Below are 22,394 nucleotides of genomic sequence, written 5' to 3'. Positions count from 1 at the left end.
CTGTCCTAGAACTCTTTGTAGACCAGGCTAGCCTTGAACTCACAGAGATCAGCCTGACTCTTCTGAGATTAAAGGCATGTGCCACCACACCTGACTGTTTAATACTTTTTAAAGACGAGCCCCAAGCAGCCACAGCTAGCCTCTCACAGGTTATGTGCGGACCTTCCTTCACCTCCTAAGTGCTGGGGTTTACAGACTGCCAGCATCAGCCTCAGACAAAAGGTGCCTTCTAAACAAAGTAGCTAATAATGGCACTGACTGTTATGATTCATAATTAGACCATGATAGACACAAGACACCAGATATTGTGTTATATGAGGTTTATTAAATGAGCATGGGAGGAGAGGGAAAAGGGGGAAGGGATACCCGAGAGAGACAGAGACAGAGACAGGAAAAGTAAGAAGAGAAAGAGGTTAGAGAGGGGGCCACATGTATGGTTTATCCTTTGATATGGCCCTGGACAGGGTCATGCCCCCGTGGCTGGCAAGCAATGACGTCATAGGCAGGTGGCCTGAAGCAGATCCTAACACTGACATTAATAGTTATAGCACTGTTGTCCCTTATATGTTGTCTAGCTTTAGGCCATGAGTTAGTTAGAGGGACAGATTATCCCTTTTAAAATTCATAGTCCTGCTGGGCGGTGGTGAGGCACGCCTTTAATCGTAGCACCTGGGAGACAGAGGCAGGCTCATCTCTGAGAGTTCAAGGCCAGCCTGGTTTACAGAGTGAGTTTCAGGACAGCCACAGCTACACAGAGAAAGCCTGTCTTTAAAATCAGAGAAGCCAGGCTGGGCTATGGTGGCGTACGCCTTTAATCCTAGCATTTGGGAGGCAGAGGCAGGTGGATTGCTGTGAGTTCAAGGCCAGCCTGGTCTACAAAGCAAGTCCAGGACAGTCAAGGCTACACAGAGAGACCCTGTCTCAAAAAAAGAAAAAAAAATCAAAGAAGCCAAAATAAAAATAAATAAATAAATAAATAAAATAGAAAAAGGTCCGTACTCTTGGCACGCCACGCCACTACTCCTGCCCCTCCTCCACTTCCCCCTTCTCCTCTTTTGAGAAAAGGTCTCACTACATAATCCTAGTTGGCCACAGGCTTGCAGGTGGCCTTCTGCTCCTGTTCTTGAATCTTGGGGTAACCAGCATTCCTACCTGCATGGTTTGATTATTTGTTCCTCTAAGACTTGTTTTTGCCTGGACTCAGAAGTACAAGTGCTCACGAGGACTGTGCTTGTACTCTTCCCTGAGTCTTCCTTGGCTTCCTTCGTTCTCTCGACTGGAAGTTTGTTATATCCTGCAGCCTCCGCCTTGTCTCAGAGCTGTGCTTCTTCAGCGTGGTTGTTTCAGGAGTCACTGAATGCCGGGTGCTTTGCTCCTGGGCGTCTCACCTTCTTTGTCTGAAGGCTTTCACTTTGGCCGGCATCATCTTCTTCAGAGAGACTGGACAGCTTTCAGGATCTGTGAGCTCTTTGGGCCACAGCAGCACCTGTCAGTCCGGGTATCGCCTCTCCTTTTCTGTAGTCACCAAAGTGAGGACACTCAGATTGCTAGCCTTTTCAGTTGTGTCACTACTATCTGAATGAAGTAACCTCAATCAAATTTATTTGTTTATTTTTCGATGCAAGGTATTAAGCTAAGGGCCTGGGGCACGCTAAGCATGTGTTCTACCACTGGGCTACACCTCCACCCTAGAAAATTCTGATACTTTAAGATAAATGAAATCATTAATTTGAGCAATAAATAAATAAGTGCTTAGTCCTTCCAAGGCCCTGACAGTACCCACACTAAGAATAAAAGCTTTCCGTCCTTGGTGACCACCTGTAGTCTACGTTCCTCAGTTTTGTTCACTTATATTTATGGGCAGAAAAAAAAAACAGTATTTAGAAAGCAGCTTCCATTGGAAGACATTTCAGTGATCTGGAACCTTGAGTTCAAGTTAACTGTTTGGCCTTTGGACGTGAATCATTCCTTTTGTTTAACCCACTAGTGTGGTATTTAGATTAACGTCTAAACCTGTGTTGAACCTGACAGAACCAAAGAGCCAGGCCAGATATACACATGCTGTCTCCGTGGCGGCTAAAAGGCAGCATGCAGCAAGAAGGACCCCGGTCATTAGTCTGTGATGAATGTTTGCGCCAAGCAATATTTTTTACCATTTTATGGATGGAGCAACTGAGGCACCTAGAGGTTAAGTGTCTCCACCTTGATTCCACTGCTGTTTTGTAGATTCAGGACTCCGGCTCTCAGGACAGCTGCCTGGAATTTTTGCATCTCCTCTTAACTGGTTCTGTGTGTGGCAAGCTCAGGTCCTTCACTCCCCTACCCAAAGGCTTTTGACAATCTGTCTCAGGAAAGGGGAAAGGAGGGACGGAGGCTTGCTAGGATAGCAGAGGTGGCTGGGGAACAGGAGCATCCGGGCCCTCTCCGGGATTAGCTGCTGCTCCTGACCCCTGCAGGCTTCTGTCCATGAGGATTCAATCAGCCTCAGCTGCTGGCTGGGGTGGAGGGCAGGAGGACTGTCAATCCTGGGAAGCTGCAAGCACTCAGGGTCTTGAACTTTATCAGGTTTGAATGTGTGATTGTGAGAGTAAAGAGCTGAAAAATGACAGCACTCAGTAAATCAAACAGAGAAAAGATCAGGACTGTCAAAGACCAGAGGAAAACAGTCTCTGGGCCCAACTGGGGCCAAAAAAAGCATGCAGAGAGGTAGAGAAAGACCCGCAGTGTCTTGTGGAAGATGCAGCTCTTTCACTGTCTTTATCTAGATAATAGTATTCTTTGTTGAGGTCTGGATCTTGTTTTAGAATACACAGTGGAAGGAGAAGGAAGGGAAGGGCCAGAAAGAAAAATAAGACTGAAGATATTGAGAGTGGCCTGTGTTTGATAACGTGGTCCTGTGGTGTGCATGGCTCAGACAGAACACTTGCTTAGTGTGTGTGCATGAGGCCCTGGCTTCCAACTCCAGGACCAAGTAAAGAAAAATGAAAAGGACTTGGGGGAGGGGGAGGGGGAGGGGGAGGGGGAGGGGGAGAGGGAGAGAGAGAGAGAGAGAGAGAGAGAGAGAGAGAGAGAGAGAGAGAGAGAGAGAGAGAGAGAGAGAGAACCCTAAAACAATAACAACAACAACAACAAAAACCCTACAACACTAAATTGAAAAGTGAACCACCACTTGAGTGAAGTAAGTGTAAGGTTGGTGGCACGCAAGTCAATTTAAATAGAAACACCTAATAGCTAGGGCCAATCTCCCCGGTTGCTCTCCTTAATGGCTGTGTGCTAATTTCCTTCCATGATCTCCAGAGAGGAGTTGGCAGGGAGGGCTGCTGTGGGGGACTGGGATTCTTTTTTTTGAGAAGCCTCAAGATTGCTATCTTGGTCCGTGCAGAAGATGGAGTCTGCTGCTTGCATTTGCAAGGGGGAAGAAGGAATGTTCCCTCTTCAAAGGCACCAAAAGCCAGCAGAGGACCTATGTTTGTCTCACCCCTCACCCTCTTCCCTACCATAATGCAATAAATAAACTCCTGGTGCTGGTACACAGAGGGCTCAAAGCAGCCCCCCCCTCCCCCCGCAAGTCAAATAGGAGTGCTTTCCTGGGAATTCATTTGGTAGGTGGCTGGGTCACATGGGAAGCTGATATTTGGTGCAGAATATGTGAGGATGTCAGTAAGACGTCACGGAGCTTACCAGCATTACTACCAAGACTTTTAGTCTTTGCAGTGACCCCATAAGTTATTCCCTCCCTCCCTCCCTCCCTCTCTTCCTCCCTCCCTCCCTCCCCTCTTCTCCCTCTCTTCTTCTCTTCTTTATTTTTCCTTCCTTCCCTTCCTTCTAGTCTTTCTTTAAATTTTTCATTACACTTATATGTGTGTGCCCACACATGCACACATGGCACAGCACATGAGTGGAGGTCAGAGAAAAACTTGAGGGAGTTGAGTATCTTTCCATTGTGTGTCTCAGTGAAGCTCAGGCCATTGGTTTGTCCTGTCAGGAAGTCTTTGAGCCACCACCCCCACCCCCACATCCGTTTTTGGAGACAAGGTCTCACTGTGTATGTAGTCCTGGCTGGTCTGAGAATCATAGTCCTGCCCCAGCTCTGAGCTGTAGGCATAGTCAGCACACCCCACTTTGGTTTTTAGGGTGTTTTACAGAAGAGGGAACTGGAATAGAAAAGCTGGGCGACTTAACCTCATCACACAGAAAATAGATAGTGGTATTAGGAGGTGGCACAGCGGCCCCAAGTCCTGGGCTGGCCCAGTGTCTCTCTCTCTCTCTCTCTCTTTTTTTTTAATTTTCTTTTTTAAAAAAATTTATTTTTATTTATTTATTTTATGTATATGAGTGCTCTATCTGCATGTACACCTGCATGACAGAAGAGGGCACCAGATCACATTAGAGATGGTTGTGAGCCATCATGTGGTTGTTGGGAATTGAACTCAGGACCTCTGGAAGAGCAAGACAGTGCTCTTACCCACTAAGCTATCTCTCCAGCCCCACAACATCTTATTTTGTGAAAATTGAAGTTATAATGGCTTACCCAGTTTTCAGAAGAGAAAAACGATCAAATAATATTCTTACCGCATGGGTTAAAGTGTACATAGTAGCTTTCTTTTTTAAAATTAATTTATTCATATTACATCTAGATTGTTAGCTCTTCCCTTGTTTCCTCCTATTCCTCCCTCCCTCCCACTTCCCCCTTCTCCCCTCCCCTATGTCTGGTCAGAGGAGAGGACATCCTATTGAGACTTTAGGTGAGAGTAGCATGGAAGAATGGGGAAATAATAGGACCCACGGGGTCCTGGAAACCTACAAGAAGAACTTTATGACAGGCGGATCTGGGTCCTGGGGTCCTCCTCAAACTAAGGCACCAGCCAAGGAGAATATAGGCAGTAAACTTCGAACCCCTACCCAGACCTAGCCGATGAATAGGATATTCTCCACTGTTGAGTGGAGAGTGAGATCTGACTCTCACACGAACTCTGGTGCCCCTTTTCTGACCACGTCCCCTGGATGGGGAGGCCTTGCGGCACTCAGAGGAAGGATAGCAAGTTACCAAGAGGAGACTCGATACTCCAGTGTCTCTTACAAAGTGTCGCAGTGGATGAACTAGAAGAACTACCGCTCACCTTTCCAACCCCACGTTGCAGCCTGGAGGATAAGTGCTATCTAAGTGCCCTCTCAGAGCAAGCCAAAGCTTCCCCCAGGTCCTACCACAAAGCTGCCTGTGAGGTGCCAACCTTCTAGACTGTAAACACTTGCAAGCTTGGAGCTGCCTCTTCTGTTTCCTCTCCCCGCAGTGCATACTCAGGACACGTCTGTTGGCGAGTGGCAGGAAGCTGGAGGGCTGCGCAGTGGTAGACAAACCCTTTGGTCCTAATTCTTTGCATATTTGCAACATAGCTGAATGGAGAGGTCATATTTCTGAGTAGGAGCTTTTTCTTGGTGACTCCCTTCTCATGGATCAAGGATGGCATTTATAACTTAGCAAAGCTAATTTTCTCTTTCCTCTCCCCCCTTCTTTATCAATCCCTGCCAGAAAAAAGAAGAAAGGAAGGAAGGAAGGAAGGAAAGAAAGAAAGAAAGAAGGAAGGAAAAGCTACTTAACAGGAGGACGGGCTCTGAGCTGACACGGGTCTGCGCAGTGGGGTCTAGACCCCAGAACTCACGAGGCCTGCGCTCTTGTCATGCCTAAGGCACACTAGGAGACCTCAGATCTAGCTCACTCACCCCATGGGGCTGGAAATGTGGGTCTTACTTTCTTGGGAGCAGAAGTTCCCTTTTCTTTTCAAGGCATCCTTTTCTCCTTCAGAGGCTGGGTTAGAGGGCAAGGCTACAGAAAGAGAGTGTTTGGGAAATCAACTATTTGTAAGGGCTAGGAAAAAGGGGATGTCTGTATGTTCGCACCCCAGCGTGAGGTGAGAGACAGAAGAACCGGGAATGCCTTTTGGAATGAGCACAGCATGCTGCGGGGAGTAGACTGAAAAAGTAGAAGTCCTATCCTCTGGGCAGCACTGGCTCTCGGCGGTGTCCCAGTCTCCGACTGTTCAGACTTTACTAGTTTCAAAGCACCAGAAAAGATCAAATCATTATCTGACCATCCCAATGGCTCCTCCTACCCCCACCAGGACTCTCAGAGTCCAGAGTCTGGCAAGTGGGTCTGCCTGGCTTCGCCCTTTGAGAGGGAAGTGATGGCTTTGGCTAGCCATGCCAGCTGTAATTAATGATTCCAAATACTGTATTTGACCAAACCAACCTTTGAGAGTCTACACCCTTCCTGGGTTCAATCTCAGGGCGCGGGCCTATTGTCACGTCTGCCAGGGCTTCAGAAGTTCTCGCCATGACCCCCAGGAGATATGGTCCTAAATGAACCATTGGAAAGGTGGCTAGGCATGGCTTGGTTTTGTCTTTATTAGTATTAGAGAATTAAACAAAACAAAACACGATAGGACAAGGCTACAAACAATTGAAATTTCAATACTCTCACTGGCCTGAGGCTTGAGGATCATGAGTTCAAGGCCGGTCTGCCATACATAATAGAAGGCTTTGTCTAAAGGGGGGTGCGGAGGGAGTAAATTTAAATGGTATTTTTGGGTTTCATTGACCTTGGTTCTGCAAGCTTGGCAGGACTGCATTGGGTGGCCTGGCTCCTGGGTTAGGATTAGGGTGAGTCCCAATGCCTGGGCATCCCCAGGCCAGGGGACCTGAGACAATGCCTCAACTGGAGCTACAGATCCCAACGGACCTTTGAGGTCGCGATCTCAGGGTGTCGGGAGGCAAGCAGGCTGAGGAGGGAGGCCGGCGCCGGCGTGGAATTTCTTTATCGGGATTCGAGAGCCGCCAGCTTCTCCGCTTCTTTAAGCGATCCCAGAGAGACACCTTTCGATCTTTTGTCAGACATCTCGGCCCTTAATAGCTAAATTTATTTGGTTTAAAGCGGCGGTGGGAGACGTGGGGAGGGAAGATCTTTCGTCGGTCATTGGGTGGCCCAGATAACAAGCTTTAAGAGAGAGAGGAAAGAAGAAAGTAAAAAGGTTAATGGCTGAGGGTGGGCCGCAGGCGCCCAGCGTGGGGCTTTTACGGCGACCCTCCCCGGCCGCCCCCTTATCGCCGCCGCGACTTACCGCCGCGTAAGAAGTACATTAAGTCACGTAAACAGCGCACGGAGAGGGAGGCCACCTCAGTGACCTTTCGGGCAGCTGCGAGCCCACCTCTGCGCTGAGCTGGAGGCGGCTCACCGAGGTCACCCGGGGCTGCTCTCGCGCGGGGCCGCGGAGCGAGGTCGGGTCTCGCGCGTTACTGGGTTTCCCACCTCCCCGGACCAGCACCAGCCCTGAGGCCCGAGGCCAAGCGGAGGAGAAGGGACAGTGCAACTCGCGGCGACCTTCGCTCTTCCGCCGTCACATGATCGCGCCTGGAGCGATTTTGTTTGTTTGTTTATAGGAAAATAAGAATAAAACGGAGGAGGGGAAGGGGAAAAGAATGGAAAAAGAGGAAGCATCGGGAAGGGAGAGGAGGTGGGAAAGGAAAGGCAAACAAGTCGTTAGGAGTAGCCGGGTTGATGGCTGGCGCTCCGAGTCGGGGAATACACAGTCCATACCCATCTACTGGACTGGGACACTGGGGAAAATGAGGAGTCAAGGTGACCCGAATCGTTGGATGAGATAGTTCATAGCACAGTAAGAAATATAATCGACAAGGGAATCGAACCCACATCCTTGAACATTAAGTAATTTACCAGTGAGTTATATAGGTCCAGCCTAATATTTTAAAACTAAAGTTCAAGCCATGTTTAAGACAAAAATTGCATGTGTGTGTGTGCCCCCTCCACACTTTCTGAGTCGGTGTGGGAGCAGACAGAAGCTTCAGGCAGTGACAGGTAACGAGCTTGAGTTTGCAAGGCCAAAGGTGTACAGCTACACGTATTCAGGCCCAGGTCTGTGGTGTCCCCGGAAGCCGAGCGACACAAGGTCCCCGGCCCCTGCTCAATTGGCTGCTAGATTTGAAAGGCAATGGTGGTGTGGCCCGGCCCAAATAAATGAGTCTACGAGGTCAGGCCGCGCCCCAGAGCCAGCCCTCTTTTGGGCATAAGGTTCGGGTCTAAATAGTTCTGAGCGAAACGATTTCGTTCAAGATTAGCAAAGGCGGGGAGGAAAAACAGGAGGGCACAAGAAAAAAAGGGGAGAGGGAGGGAGGGAGGGAGGGAGGGAGGGAGAGAGAGAGAGAGAGAGAGAGAGAGAGAGAGAGAGAGAGGGAGAAGACAAACATGGGTTCCCCCTAGTTTGGGGTGTTTCCCTTTCCTCCGCACCCCCATTCTGCCCCGCTGGCCTTCCTTTCCCCAGGAGCGTCCAGCCAGAGGCCAGTGGGGGGAGGGCTTTGAAATGTGCCTTTGCCTCAAGGGTGTTGTCGCCTGAGTCCGAGAGCCGGAAAAAAAGCAAACTGGAGTCTGTAGGCAGCATAGGTTTGTGTCTTAGTCAAATGGACAGGTTAAACAGTTTTATTTTCACGTTAACTGACATGAAGAAATATTTCTCTAACCTATTCCTCCTTCAAAAGCCAGTTTTCTTTTTTCTTTTTCTTTTTTTCTTTTCTTTCTTTCTTTTTTTTTTTTTTTTTTTTTTGGTCTGTGTGTGTGTGTGAATTTTATGGCCCTGAAAGAAAAAAAAGATCTATCTTCCTCCTTTGTTGGCACTACTAAAATGATTGGGAATTTGGAGGCTAAAATTATGGGTCACTTCCCCGAGCTCCTAGAGCCCGAACGTTGTCAAATCTGTCAAGATGGGTCGAGTCCCTCACCTCTGTCCTAGCGGCGCCAGGGCCAGTGTGTTCTCCAGGCTCGGCTGCTTAGCTGCGGGAAAGCAGATCAGTGGGGGTTTGCTATTGTCCCAGAAAATTTACGCAAGATAACACTCCCTCACCCTAACTTAAAAAAAAAAAGCCAACAACAACAGAAATAACAGCTACAGGACAGGAACCGATCTTGCCCCAGAACTCCCATCTGCCTCAGCCCTGAAGGCCGCTCACAGCCAGGACGCCAAATTTAGTTAGCCAAGTCATTTATTATTTTTAGCAAATATGAACTGTAAAAATTGCTTTTTAAGAGCAAACTGGAGACAGTATTTCGGAACAACTGGACTCAAAAGAAAAACTATGTCCGGAGCTTTAATGAATTGCTTACAAATGAACTTCGAAGAGCCAAGTCAGCTTAAAATTTTTTGTTGGAATTTACCGAACAACGCAAAGCAAGCCGCTGAAAACTTGGTGGGAATTGGGCCGGCCCGTGCCAGTCTCTTGTGCTGGTAGTAACTTTCGATCGAACTCGGGTTAAAATTTAAAGCCTGGAGTCCTGCTCCTGCTGCTAGCGGGAGTTTTCCACCTTCAGCCTTACAGAGAGGCAGCCACGCTAAAGCCACAGCGACTGGGGCTAAAGCCACAGCGACTGGGGGGAGGCAAGAAGGAACGTTGTAAAAGTGACGCAGTTAGTCAAGAACGGTTTATAGACCGTCTCGGTAGCAGGCTTAAAAATTCAGAAGTGTTTGGCCGCAATTTACAATGAAGAATGAAAACGAGAGAATTCTCGCTAACTTCCTGGACTCGGAGCCCCCTCCCCCTCCCCAGCACGTCCTTTCCCGTCTCCTGCGGCGCACAGGTATAGTTCAAGGAAATGTCCCCTTAGCAACAAGGTCTCAAACGCTCTCGAAATCGTAGTTTACAGCGCACCTATGTATTAATGTTCAACTCTGTTTGGACCTCTCTCCTTTCTCCAACTGGAAATGCAACAAAAATAAATATCAAACGAAACTAAAACAACAACAACAAAACCAGAGCTCAAATGCTTTCAGGAAGATGTAGAAAAAGCATTTACTATGATTTACCTGGAAGGTGTATGTAAAAATCCATCACCATAAGAATGTTCCTTCTGTTCAATTCCCTTTCCGCAGCCTGCCAGTGTCTAGCTTGTCGGAAGAAATCCTTTTTTGTGAGCCCGAAGGAACAAGACGTATATCACTGCTGCTGCCTGGGACAAGCAGTGTGCGACTCGCTGCTGACAGATCCACACTGATAACCCCGCCAACGTTCATTTCCAGTCCTTGGCCCTCTAAGGACGGTATCAGTTTGTACACAGTTGTGATAACCATTTGGAGGGAGCGACTCTAAGGGGGGTGTGTGTGAGAGATTGGGGGTGGAGAAACGGTATTTCTTTCTGGGTTCAGGGAGGGTACCCCGCTCCTTCTCAAGGTCTTATCTTCGATTTAACAGAAGTCCAGGGAAAGCTCAGAGGGATCGCAACAACCAAACTAGCATCCCTGGACGACGCTGCAGTGTTTCTCATTCATGACGAGTCCCTAGTCCCTCATAGAGTCAACCTTTCCGTACACCACGACCCCAAAGGTTAGCTGGGGAATGTCGTCCTGAGCTCTACAAACCTCCCAGGAATTCAGTATATTCAGAGCAGGGGCGAGGTAGGGAGTATGCACTAGGGCACCTTTCCCAGATCATAGCCTGCATCCCAAAAGGCCCCAACGACCTGAGCATCCCGAAACAGGGTCGGGAAAGTTTAAGGTCAGTCACAAGCAACTGTAAGGGAGTAAAGTGAGCGGTGGGGAGGGAGATTAATTTGAAAAGAGAAGCTGGGAAGGCCAGTTGGGCTCCCCCCCCCCCCGCGCCCGCCAGCCCCCGCCGCCGCTGACTTTGGGGGCGCGCTGACCTAGGAGGTGGCGCGCCCCTCCCTTTGCGGCGGCAGACAGTGCGGGGCAATGAACATCCAGCTCCTCCTGTGCCAAGTTTCCCTCCCCCTTCTGCCTCGTGTGTGTGTGTGTGTGTGTGTGTGTGTGTGTGTGTGTGTGTGTGTGTGTGTAACTGGGGACTCGAAGATGTGTCCCACTGCTGGGTGAATATGGGTCGTTGGTTAAGTCAAGCCTGCTGCTGTCCCCTCCTCTCCTCTAGTGTCCTCTAGCTAGGCGCCCCCTGGGTGGACTCACCCTCACTCTGGGGTCTAGGATAGCTGCTCAGCCCACGCCCCGCAGGCTGCCTAGCGCTTATTGTCTGCTAGGGCTGAGCACTCTCCTCCCCCTCCCTCCCCACCCGCTTTCTTTCTCCTCCCCCTCGATCCCTCCCTCTTCTCTTCACCTCCGCACCCAGCAGCTTGTGGAGAGCAGTTCCGACCCACAGCCTGGCACCCTTCGGCGAGCGCTGTTTGTTTAGGGCTCGGTGAGTCCAATCAGGAGCGCAGGCTGCAGTTTTCCGGCAGAGCAGTAAGAGGCGCCTCCTCTCTCCTTTTTATTCACTAGCGGCGACTCGCAGACCCCGGACACTCGCTCTCCTGCCGGCGCCCTCAGCCTCACTCCGCGCCGGGAGCACCCTCCGCTGCGGCCGCTCTTCACGCAAGTCGCTCGCCCGAGGTTCGGCTGCTTCCTCCTTTGTTCGTCCCCCCCTCCTCTCCTAACCTTACCAGTCGCCCGCCTTTGGGCCTCCAGCTCTCCGGACTTTCCCCGGTAGTGATCGGCTCCGAGGGCGTCCCCCCTCCTTCTCTCCAGGAGGATTGCAGGGACTCCCTGGTTCCCCGGATACTGCGGACCAGGCCCCCCCGCCCCCCAGTGCTTATCTGCCCGCAGCCTTATCTCCGAGTTATCTCAGCGTCAAGGGGCGGGAGCCCGTAGTCCAGTGGGCAGAGAAACTTCTTTCTGGCCATCTTGCCCGTGTGTGTGTGGGCATTAATTTTAGTGTGGTTATCTCCGATGAGCTGAAGCGATTTGGAAAACCAGCCCAGTGGAGGCCTGCCTGACTCCCCACCCCCTTCCAAGTCTCCCTGTCATTCTTCCTGCTCTCCCCTTTGGGGTGGCCTCGGCATTAGGGCGGTCTCACCCCCTCCCCTTCTGTGTTTCCCCCTCCTTTTCTCTGCGCTCTGCTCCACCCTACTATGTCCAATTCCGGAATGATCTGGCCTTTTCCCCGCTGGGGTTGACCATGGAGGTGGACCGGGGGTGGCCCGGCCGGGGTGAGCGCGCGCGCTGGTGGCCATAAGGCTGTCTGTATTTAAGGTGTGCGATCGGCCTGGACGTGGTTGGGCGTGAGGCTTTGCCGAGTGGGCTTCCGGCACTATTTCCCAGGTCCCTATGCCTGTCCTGGCATCCCACTTTCTTTGGGTTGGGTGACTTTTTCTGGAGCTCGCATTGGATCTGGCCAGCGAGGTCCGGGAAGCTCGGAGAAACGGCGCTGGTTTCGTTTTCGAGGGCAGGTTGCCTTTGGTAGCTATTTTCACGAGCGGAACTCTCTCACTGAGACATCGCAAAAGAGGGACACTCACTGGGAGGGCAGGAAGAGGCAGCACTGACACACATTAAGTTCTTTCGTGTCATCAGGCCCAGAGTTATCCACTCTGGGACAGAAGGGAAACCTCGGCCAGCTTCGTGGTCACTTCTGGGATCTGGCGCGCCTTGCGGAGGAAGGATGCTGTGGAGGGGTGGGATGGGAGGGCGCTGGGAAACGCTTCCTGGGGGCCAGAGGAGGGCACCGGTGTCGTCGAGGACTTTGTGTCTACTGTATAGAGTCCAATTCTCGTTTCCTAAACCCTCAAGCACGGAGCAGAAGCAGGATCTTTAAGGAATTCCCTAAGCTGGGATAGAGAGGGTGAGGGAGTAAAGCATGTTAGTAGACAGCGTACGCTTTTGGTAAGCTCATTTTATCGGTCTTTCTGTCTTGTTCCTCAATCCCACACTAGGAATCAAAAGTCAGGTTGGAGCAGTGCCGGACAGTGGATGGCCTTGACTGACAGCGGCTGGTGCCTGCCGAAGCGTTTCGGGGCCGCTGCTGCGGACGCCGGCGACTCCGGGGCCTTTCCAGCGCGGGAGCCCCCCTCTCCGCCTTCCCCCATCTCTTCCTCGTCCTCCTCCTGCTCCCGGGGAGGGGATCGCGGTCCCTGCGGCGCCAGCAACTGCAGGACGCCGCAGCTCGACACCGAGGCCGTGGCGGGACCTCCGGGCCGCTCGCTGTTGCTCAGCCCCTACGCCTCGCATCCCTTCGCGGCTGCCCACGGACCTTCGGCGCCCGGGGTCGCTGGCCCCGGGAGCGCCTTGTCGAGTTGGGAGGACCTGTTGCTCTTCACTGACCTAGACCAGGCCGCCACCGCCAGCAAGCTGCTGTGGTCCAGCCGGGGCGCCAAGCTGAGCCCCTTCGCGGCCGAGCAGCCTGAGGAAATGTACCAGACCCTCGCAGCCCTGTCCAGCCAAGGGCCTGCCGCTTACGACGGCGCGCCCGGCGGCTTCGTGCACGCGGCGGCCGCGGCAGCCGCGGCGGCCAGCTCCCCAGTCTACGTCCCCACCACGCGCGTGGGTTCCATGCTGCCCGGCCTGCCGTACCTACAGGGGGCGGGCAGCGGGCCCAGCAACCACGCGGGAAGCGCGGGCGCTCACCCGGGCTGGCCCCAGGCCTCCGCGGACAGCCCCCCGTATGGCGGGGGTGGCGCAGCCGGCGGCGGGGCGGCGGGACCAGGGGGTGCAGGCTCGGCCGCAGTCCACGCCTCTGCGCGCTTCCCCTACTCGCCTAGTCCCCCCATGGCCAACGGCGCCTCACGGGACCCCGGGGGCTACGTGGCTGCGGGCAGCGCGGGCGCCGGCAGCGTGAGTGGCGGTGGCGGCAGCCTGGCGGCCATGGGAGGCCGGGAACACCAGTACAGCTCTCTGTCCGCGGCGCGGCCGCTGAACGGGACCTATCATCACCATCATCACCACCACCCGACTTACTCGCCCTACATGGGTGCGCCGCTAACGCCCGCCTGGCCAGCGGGACCCTTCGAAACGCCGGTGATTCACAGCTTACAGAGCCGAGCCGGAGCCCCACTCCCGGTGCCGCGAGGCCCCAGCGCAGGTATAGGGTCGCAGTGTGGGCATGAGGGCAGGGGACGCTAAGGTGCAAAGGGTATGGATGCCCCTTAGCCTCAGCAAAGATTTCTTTTTATGTCAGTGGCAGTCTACTCTGAAGCTAGCTGTGATGTCGCGTGGGGATTTACTCTTGTCCAGAAAAGACAGTGAAGCCGGGTATGGTGGCGCGTGCCTTTAGTCTCAGCACTTAGGAGGCAGAGGCAGGTGGATAGCTGTGAGTTCGAGGCCAGCCTGGTCTACAAATCCAGTCCAGGACAGTCAGGGCTACACAGAGAAACCCTGTCTCTGAAAAAAAAAAAAAACTAAGAAAGAGAGTGAATGAACGGCTATTACCTAAGGGTCTTGGGGAGGGGATGTGCATGTGCGCGGGCTGGAGTAGGGAGGGCTGGGGAGCTTCCTGAGTAGTTAAGGATCATGCAATTGAGAAAACCTTTATTTTAGTGGAGAGCTTTGCGTGTATTCTGGTTTGGGTTGAGTTGTGAGTGGAATTCCAAAATTGGATGCATTTGGAATATCGGGTGCTTGATCAGATAGACGCGTGGACATATTTAGCCTCAACTGGCTCAGTCAGCTAAGGTGAGGCGCTTTGTCCCCATGGGGAGCGTTTACATAGGGCAGGCAAAGCCCTAAGGTCTAGCCATTTACTTGGCACTCCTGTCCCACCCCCACCCCCAAGCAATAGGAGCAGGGAAAGATGAGGAGAAACGTAGATTGGTCATTTGTGACTTTATCCCTACGGTTAGCTGGTGGACAGGCCTTCAGGCTTGGCATCTGCGTGGTGAGATTCTGGGATGCAGCTCCCACTTGGCCAGGCCGGGGGACCTTCAAAGTTGAGCCAACCAAGTTACACACTCATACTCCCCGCGCCAGGGACTATTTAAGTGTGAAGTGGGAAAACAAAAATCAATGGACGTGGCTCTTCTGTTAGCAGGGGAAGGTATGATCCTGGCTTGGTGTCTTTCCTCGACCAAGCTGTTGTAACGCCTGGGTTCATCCCTGGGGCTCTCTTCCTTGGAGTTTCACCCCTTTGACAAATGTTCCTATGAGGAAAATTGTAGTCTCAGGAATAATGGAGGCACACTAGTTCAAACTGTCCTTCTGTCCCGTGAAACTTTGTGCTTCATTCTGGGTCCCTTCCTCCCTTCTGTGTAGTAGTGACAGCCCTTTCAGGGCCCCTGTTTGGTTTGTATTCAGAAAACCAACCTAGTGGCTTAAAGTGAACCTGATTTGAACAGCTCCTCACTAGTAACACTGGGAGAGGTCAAGAGACTTGGTAAGGGAAGTCTGTTTTCACAGCGGCTCTCAGGCACCTCCTCATCCTCCCCCCCTTTTTTCTTGTTCACGTTGACAGTCAAACTGGAAGAGGTTTGGGAAGGACCCTGTTAAAATGTCCTGATAGTTTGGGGCTGGAGTAGGAGGCTGTCACCCTTCCAACCACATAAAGGTGGTCCTGGGCTCCCAAGGCAGAGACTGAGAGACTACAGATCTTCAAAGGATGACCAAGGGGTGGTGGCTGGGGTGTGAAGCCTCTGTCAAGAGGTGAGTAGGGATTCCCAAAGCCTGTGTTCTGGCAGGCAGGCAGGGTGGGTGCCCACTGTCTGAGCCTACCACACTGCTCTGGCTCTGCCTGTTTCTGGACAGGCGCATGCCTTAGCCTCCTCTAAAGCCCCTGTCTGTAGGCTTGAGCCAATGATCATTGCATCTGACTGAGAGATAGTCTGTACAGAGGAGGCAGAATTCTGTCTCTAGGTGTTGACAGTAATGAGTTCTTGAGAGAAATGCACTTAAGGCACTAAAGAAGATTCTTTTGGCTCTGAACTTACTTAGCCTATATTTTCCTTGATTTTTTTTTTTCTTCTCCAGTCTCTGGGCATTGCAAAGTTGGGGAAACCTTCTGTAGATTTGAGCAGGTTTCTTTTTTAAAAAAGGTTGTAGTAATGGGATTTGGGAACATCTAGGTTTGCAGTGTGCTAAGAAAAAAATCAACTCAGGCAGACTGAGAGGGAGCCTGGACCAAGTTGGACCACATGGGCACCCTGTTTCTTTACCTGTATTGAAAATCACATTTGGAGGTAGATTTTGTAAGGGGTTTGTGCAAACACCCTGGCTAAAACCGAGTGCCTTGCTTTAGCAGCCTGCACAGTAAGAAGCCTCCTCTCTGCCCTGGCCCTCACAGTACACTAAGCCTGGGTCCTCAGCCCCTGTCCCCTTGGCCTTTTTTAGCTCCTACAGAGCTGAGCTGAGTGCCTTGGTTGGGGGAGGGGGCCACACCTGATTGGAGTCTGTCACTTCCCAGAAGCACCACTTAGGACAGAGGTGCCAACCTCAGGCACAACCAAATTTTTAAATTACAGTGTATTTTCTTTTGTCATTTTAGAATTATTGCTGTCTGGCCCTCTCAGGGATGCAGGAGATTTTTTTTTGTTTTTTAAGACAGGGTTTCTCTATGTAGCCTTGGCTGTCCTGGGCTCGCTTTATAGACCAGGCTGGCCTCAATTCACAGAGATCCTCCGCCTCCCACCTCCTGGCTAAGAATTTTTATTTAGTTTAATTTTTTTTTCTAGAACTTCAAATTTTGTCTCTGGGGCTCCCGAGGACTGTTCTACCTGGGGCATTCACACAGTCTATTCCAGGGAGCCTTTTTTATTGTTCCTAGCTGAGTGAAGGAGGCCAGACCTCCGGCCAGAGTTTCCAGGGAATGCCCCACTCTGGAGGGGCTTTCTGATAGGTAACATTTTAAAGTCAACAACAAAGGCAAAAGCCTTGTTTAACTTCAGTGTCCTTGAAGTCCTGAGTATTTCACTGATTACTGTGGTCAATAGTGGCTTTTAGGGCAGAGAAGAATAAATCTTTGTGATGTGTTGTAAGCCCCAGTGTCCCCAGGATAACTTTGAACTCACTTGTGTGGGACGTTAGTTTCCTTTAAATCTAAGACATAACTCTAGAAATGAAGGACACTTGGTTTTTTGTAAGGTTAAAATTAATGGTGAAAGCATTTTAATGCTAAAACCATATTTAAAATATCTTTTCCGCATTACTAACTGCAGATACAAACTATGGGCATCGGGCTGAGGGGCTGGCAGGGCAGTCTTCAAATAAAATGCTAAAATGGAATGTTTAGTCACTTTTAAGCGACTGAGATATTTCTTGAAGAATGCCAAATTAGAACATTCAAAGTCTCTGTAACAAGAAGGCCTCTCCACATCTTTTTACAAGGCTTATATGTGATAGCATTTAATCTCATTTTAGAGAACTGATGTTCTTTTCTATTTTACCTCCTTGCAGAGAAATAGCAAATGTTATTATTTTTGTTGATTAAAATTATTTTGGATTTGTTTTACTTGGCTTTAGGTTAATTTCGAATTTCAAAAGGCAGCCACAGGATTTGAAAGATGGTAACATGCATTTAAAATAGGCTTTCAGATAGAAATCAGGATATTTCAGTGCTAAATCCTCATGGTGTGAGAACAAAATGTAGTCTCAATGCTTAATAGCATGCCCTCCCTCCCTAGAAAAGCCTTTATTGTCTTATTTACAGTTAATATGAGTGCTAAGAGCAATTTTTTAAAATATGGTTTGTAAGAAGGATATGTGATGAGCACAAAATACTTTTTAAATTACTTGATAATAAAGAATGGGCAGAGTCCTGGGTATTTGTGGGTCGCTTGGGAAGGCGGCAATCGCGGATCCCTTTGGCAAGTCACATTTTATAATTAGGATGGACCTCGGTTGTAAAAACTAGACAGTCCCACGAGGAGCAGTACGGGGTACCAGAGCCAGTTTCCCCTAGATCGTGTCATTCTCTGGGCCTCTGACTTCCCTGAGGTTTCTACTAGGTCCCCCAGTAGGGGGGGAGACACCCAAGTGTAGGGACTCTAGGGCGGCCAAGGCCAGGGAGGGGAGCTTGGAGCTGGCCTCCAGTTTCGGGCCCCCAACCAGGGCGCAGAGTGTGGCCGGGAAGAGTGGTGTAAGCAGAGCCTCTGCTCCTCGCTCCCCCCTCAGACCTGCTGGAGGACCTGTCGGAGAGCCGTGAGTGCGTGAACTGTGGCTCTATCCAGACACCGCTGTGGAGACGAGATGGCACTGGCCATTACCTGTGCAACGCCTGTGGCCTCTACAGCAAGATGAACGGCCTCAGCCGGCCCCTCATCAAGCCGCAGAAGCGCGTGGTGAGTGTTACAGCACGGTGCGGATCTGCCCCACCTCCATCCTCCCCACCTCCTCATCCGCCAGAATCCCTAAGAGAACTAGACCTTTCCGAGAGAGAGAGAGAGAGAGAGAGAGAGAGAGAGAGAGAGAGAGAGAGAGAGAGAGAGAGAGAGAGAGAGAGAGAGAGAGAGAGAGAGAGAGAGAGAGAGAGAGAGAAGTAGCCGGTAGCTGGTAGCAGTCTCCCTTACACTCCCTGTACCATTTGAACCCAATTCTAGGCAAGGCAGTGCTCTGCTCCCAAATCGCACCCTCAGCCCCGTTGCTACCTCTTTTGTTTTTAAAAGCACACATATACATTTGCCTTTCTTGAGATACTTTTAGCCAGTGTACAGAATGGATACCCTAAGGGTTGGGGCGGCAGGTGACATCTGCGGAGCAAAATTAGACAAAGGAAGATGGGCTTTGTGCCCTTAGCTTGTTTAGAGAAAGCAGGCCCTTCTATATCTGACCAGCCAAAGGAATACGACGGAAATCCCCGCCCGCCCCGACTCTTCTTTGGGTCAGCCTAGTTCTTCAGTCCTTTGGTGTTTGCACTACCTCTCTGGGACGTTGCCTTTTCTTGCAGAGCTAGGTATTCTCCGCTTTTTAAAACGCCCTCAGTGTAGTGAAATTTTATTTGCTCAAACATTAGTTATTTTGAAATTTGGCTGTTGCAGATAATAACCAAATAGAAGTTGAGAACGTGGAGTCTTCTCAAATCGTGAACGTCTCCATCAAGTCAAACATTTGCCATCTTTTAAATAGGGAATCTTTTTTTTTTCTCCTGTGATTAAGCCATTAGTAATTTGTTAGGACATTTAAAGCTGAAATTAAAGCTGTCATCAACTGCACCTTAAGGCTAACACTTGTCCAGCCCCAAATGAGAGTATTCTAAATGTCATTTAAAGTAGATGCTTTGCAATTGCGTGCCAGACATCTTAAGGACCCAGGTAATTTATTTAATTGTTATGCTCTAATTAGCAGAACAAACGCTATACATGTTGTTTGTGTTAAATAGATTAGAGCGAAATTGCATCACTGCGTAAGTCTGACACCTTAAGGAGAGGCAATTAGCTTTATGATTGTTTTGTTTTTAATGCGTTTAAAATAAAGTAGCTGAGGTTGATTTGAGTGGAAAGTGCTTTAAGCTTGTTACAATTCCCCAGGTTAGGGTTTTCTTTAAAGGTTATCCTTAAATTCAGGATGTGACCAGCTGGCTTGGGAGAGCTTCATATATTTTACTAAAAAGAAAGTAGTCAGAAACTGTTCATTTCCCAGACAAAGCGTGAACAAGGAAACATTACTTTACAGGGGAAAGGTAAACTCACGCAGAGTTCTAGCTGAGCTCTCAAAGATAACTTTTTTTTTTTCAAAACTGAGCAAAACCTTGATTAACTAACTACTGTATTTAGAGAGCGCCATTTATTTCGCTCATAAGAAAAACCAATTTAAACGTTTGTAAATCAATTAGTTTTCTTTCTGTGTGGCAGGTGTCTTGGCGGTACCAAGGTCAGCCAATATGCTTTGTGAATGAGTTATAAATGATAGCAATTGAAGGGCGTGTCACTATCAATTAGTTCTCTTTGTGGGCTATGGTTTTTGGTGTGTCTGGCTTAGTTCTCAGACACAGCATATTGAACCCCAGCTTGTTTAGCCAGCAGAACAGAACCAATAATCCTGAATCTGAACTTGTAATACATTGCAAAATAAGAGATTTATGGTGTAACTTGAATTCTTTGTCAGTGAGGAATGGAACTGAGGTGGCTTGTTACAAGGAACTTTTATAACCTGCTCACCTTCATCTCCCATGATTATGGAGGCTGCCTTCACTCATAAGCTGCAATTGACAGTCATAAAGCTCTTTGTTAGAATGGCAAAATCCGATAACAATTTTGCTCCACATTGGCTCCAAACTCCACTTTAAACTGTCATAAATGGCTCGTTTATAAAACGGATCATTTTGTCCCTCCTTTATTAATTTCACATTTATGGAGAGAAAGGAATGCTCACCTGGAAACTTATTTATTTTCCCTCAGCCCCAAAGAGGGGCAAGAGAAAAGAAATCATCGGGTGTGTACGGATTTGCTATTTTTTTTTTAAGCAAAGCAATTTCTCAAGTAGGTCTCTCCGCCAAGTATGTGCATTTTCACCAAATTCTGAGAATTATTAGCCCCGAGTTCTTAGAAATGTTGCAGGGTTAAAGGGCTCATGAAAATCTCTATTTTTACAACTTGATTGTAGAGGAGGCTGACATAATAGAACAGGTGTGAATTGTAAATGCAAACTCCTGTTTAATCAATTTGTATTTATCTGCAAAGAACTTAGAAAACTGATTTGCTGACCCTTGAATATTCAATGTATACCCAATATATATTCCTCCATTCCTTATAATCCTTTCTAAAATAAATTGTTACTTCTCTCTCTCTCTCTCTCTCTCTCTCTCTCTCTCTCTCTCTCTCTTTCTGAGACAGTGCTTCTTTGTGTTATCTTGGCTGTCCTGGACTCATTTTGTAGGCCAGGCTGTCCTCAAACTCAGTGATCCACCTGCCTCTTCCTCCCGAGTGCTGGGATTAAAGGTGTGCGCCACCACACCCGGCCAATTGTTATCTTTCTAAAATTAATTAAAAATGGAATTTTTTTTACTTAAATTTTGCTTTGATTCCCAAGTTTTCAATATATACATAAAAGACCTGGTGCATGGTACAACTTGTTTTTGTAGTAATCATAAGAAATATATATATATATGGTAATCCAAAAATAAATAATAATAAAATAATAAATAAAAACAAATTATATTTTGTCTTGGAGAGGATTATATTGCTTTCAATCCCCCCAACCTTTCTTGTAGGGCTTTGGAGGAAATCTATTCTTTTAAGAATGTTAGGGTGATAAAGAGCAGCGATACCAGTTAACTGTTTATATGGCAGTGTTAACATTAAAAGGATGTTGTCAAATGTGCTTGAATCTGTTGTAAAGCAGACAAAACAGAAGCAGGAACCAGGATGAGAATTATAAGCACATATCTGTACTCAGATCCCTGCCGCTTCTTTCTTACTCATCTCCCTGCTCCTTTCTCTCTCTCTCTCTCTCTCTCTCTCTCTCTCTCTCTTCTTCCTCTCCCTCTCCCTCTCCCTCTCTCAGTTTCTCCGTGTAGCCCAGGCTGGCCTAGAACTTGATCTACCCGCCTCTGCCTTCCCAGTGCTAGGATTAAGGTACATGCCAACTCTGGCCCGGCAGTTTTTTGTTTTTGTTTTGTTTTGCTTTGTTTTTTTCCAATGGTTTTTGGTTGACTTTTCTGTACATGTTCCTGGAAAATAGATGTGGCTATCTCTTAATTCTTAGATGACCCAAAGCCATTTAGCACATTGGTGGCTTTGATTGTGTTTCATGATTCACACCAGAATTGTGACAGCTGAGCAGGCTGCCTGGCGGGTGGGTGTAGTCGATGCTCTAGAATTATTAGATGTAAGAAAATCTAATTCCCCAACAGCAATGTGTGGAAACCTGGCTCCCTGGAGGGGCAGCTGTCATGGCAATAGGCATGATGCTGTGGTGGCTTCCCATGGTCAGTGTGTGACTCCTTCCAGGGCACTGCACGACATACAGTAACAGGCGGGAGATTCTTCTCCATGGGATTAAGCATCTCTGCAGACCTCGAGGTTTCTGGTCTAGGAAGGTGGGCCTAATTATACCGGACAGAGTTTTGGTGTTGCTGTTGTTTGTTTTTCTGATGGGACATTTCGTGTATAATTAACTGAAAACTTGATGTGTGGATAAAAATCATTAAAATATGTAAAATTACATTTGTTCATTTACTGTCTTCCTGCTGTTCTCTAGCCTTCATCGCGGCGGCTTGGATTGTCCTGTGCCAACTGTCACACCACAACCACTACCTTGTGGCGCAGAAATGCCGAGGGCGAACCTGTGTGCAACGCTTGCGGACTCTATATGAAGCTCCATGGGGTACATCACTTACTCTGTTTAGGAATAGACACTTAGCACATGGATTGTAAAATTTTAGTTCTAAGACAGAATCAGCAAAGGAGAAAAAAGAGATGCAAAGCGTGAAAAACTGAGCGTGGGTTGTGCATGTACTACATGTCGAATCCAAGCTGCTTTTCACTGTGATGTGGACGAATCATTTCAGCCACAAAGCAGCCAAGAGATTATACCCACCACCAACTAATCTGACGTTAGCAATTGGAAAACACCTCAATTTTAGATATGTAAAAATGAGCCAGCTGTGGCGGTGCATGGCTTTAACGCAAGACAGCCAGGGCTAGACAGAGAAATCTCGTATAAAGGGGAGAAAAAAGGAAAAAAAAGTACAATGTA

The 22,394-nt window shown here is 49.1% G+C and overlaps 1 protein-coding gene and 1 long non-coding RNA gene across 4 annotated transcripts in view; one reads left to right on the top strand and one right to left on the bottom strand.

The window, feature by feature from the left end:
- Nucleotides 1–22,394, top strand: part of GATA6 (GATA binding protein 6) — a 47,216-nt gene that overhangs the window by 1,919 nt on the left and 22,903 nt on the right. Inside the window, exons 1-5 of one of the 3 annotated variants that reach the window (XM_084780727.1) lie at nucleotides 10,095–10,099; nucleotides 11,283–11,393; nucleotides 12,713–13,857; nucleotides 17,874–18,040; nucleotides 21,897–22,022. In XM_084780727.1, the coding sequence (XP_084636853.1) occupies nucleotides 12,750–13,857; nucleotides 17,874–18,040; nucleotides 21,897–22,022 (1,401 nt within the window). In that variant the 5' untranslated portion in view covers nucleotides 10,095–10,099; nucleotides 11,283–11,393; nucleotides 12,713–12,749. Of the gene's footprint in view, nucleotides 1–10,094; nucleotides 10,100–11,282; nucleotides 11,394–12,712; nucleotides 13,858–17,873; nucleotides 18,041–21,896; nucleotides 22,023–22,394 lie in introns of those variants that run through there. The other 2 variants (XM_084780725.1, XM_084780726.1) reach the window with 2 other exon arrangements.
- On the bottom strand, nucleotides 6,379–10,965 carry LOC311596867. Its single transcript, XR_014779011.1, has 2 exons — nucleotides 9,867–10,965; nucleotides 6,379–6,991 (listed from the first exon to the last, which is right to left on the bottom strand). It is a non-coding gene; the product is annotated as an uncharacterized lncRNA (long non-coding RNA).

Source organism: Acomys minous (assembly GCF_964271855.1).
Source record: "Acomys minous genome assembly, chromosome: 4".
Classification (NCBI taxonomy): domain Eukaryota; kingdom Metazoa; phylum Chordata; class Mammalia; order Rodentia; family Muridae; genus Acomys; species Acomys minous.
Note: the sequence above shows the minus strand (reverse complement) of the source record. Positions and strands in the feature narration are given on the sequence as shown.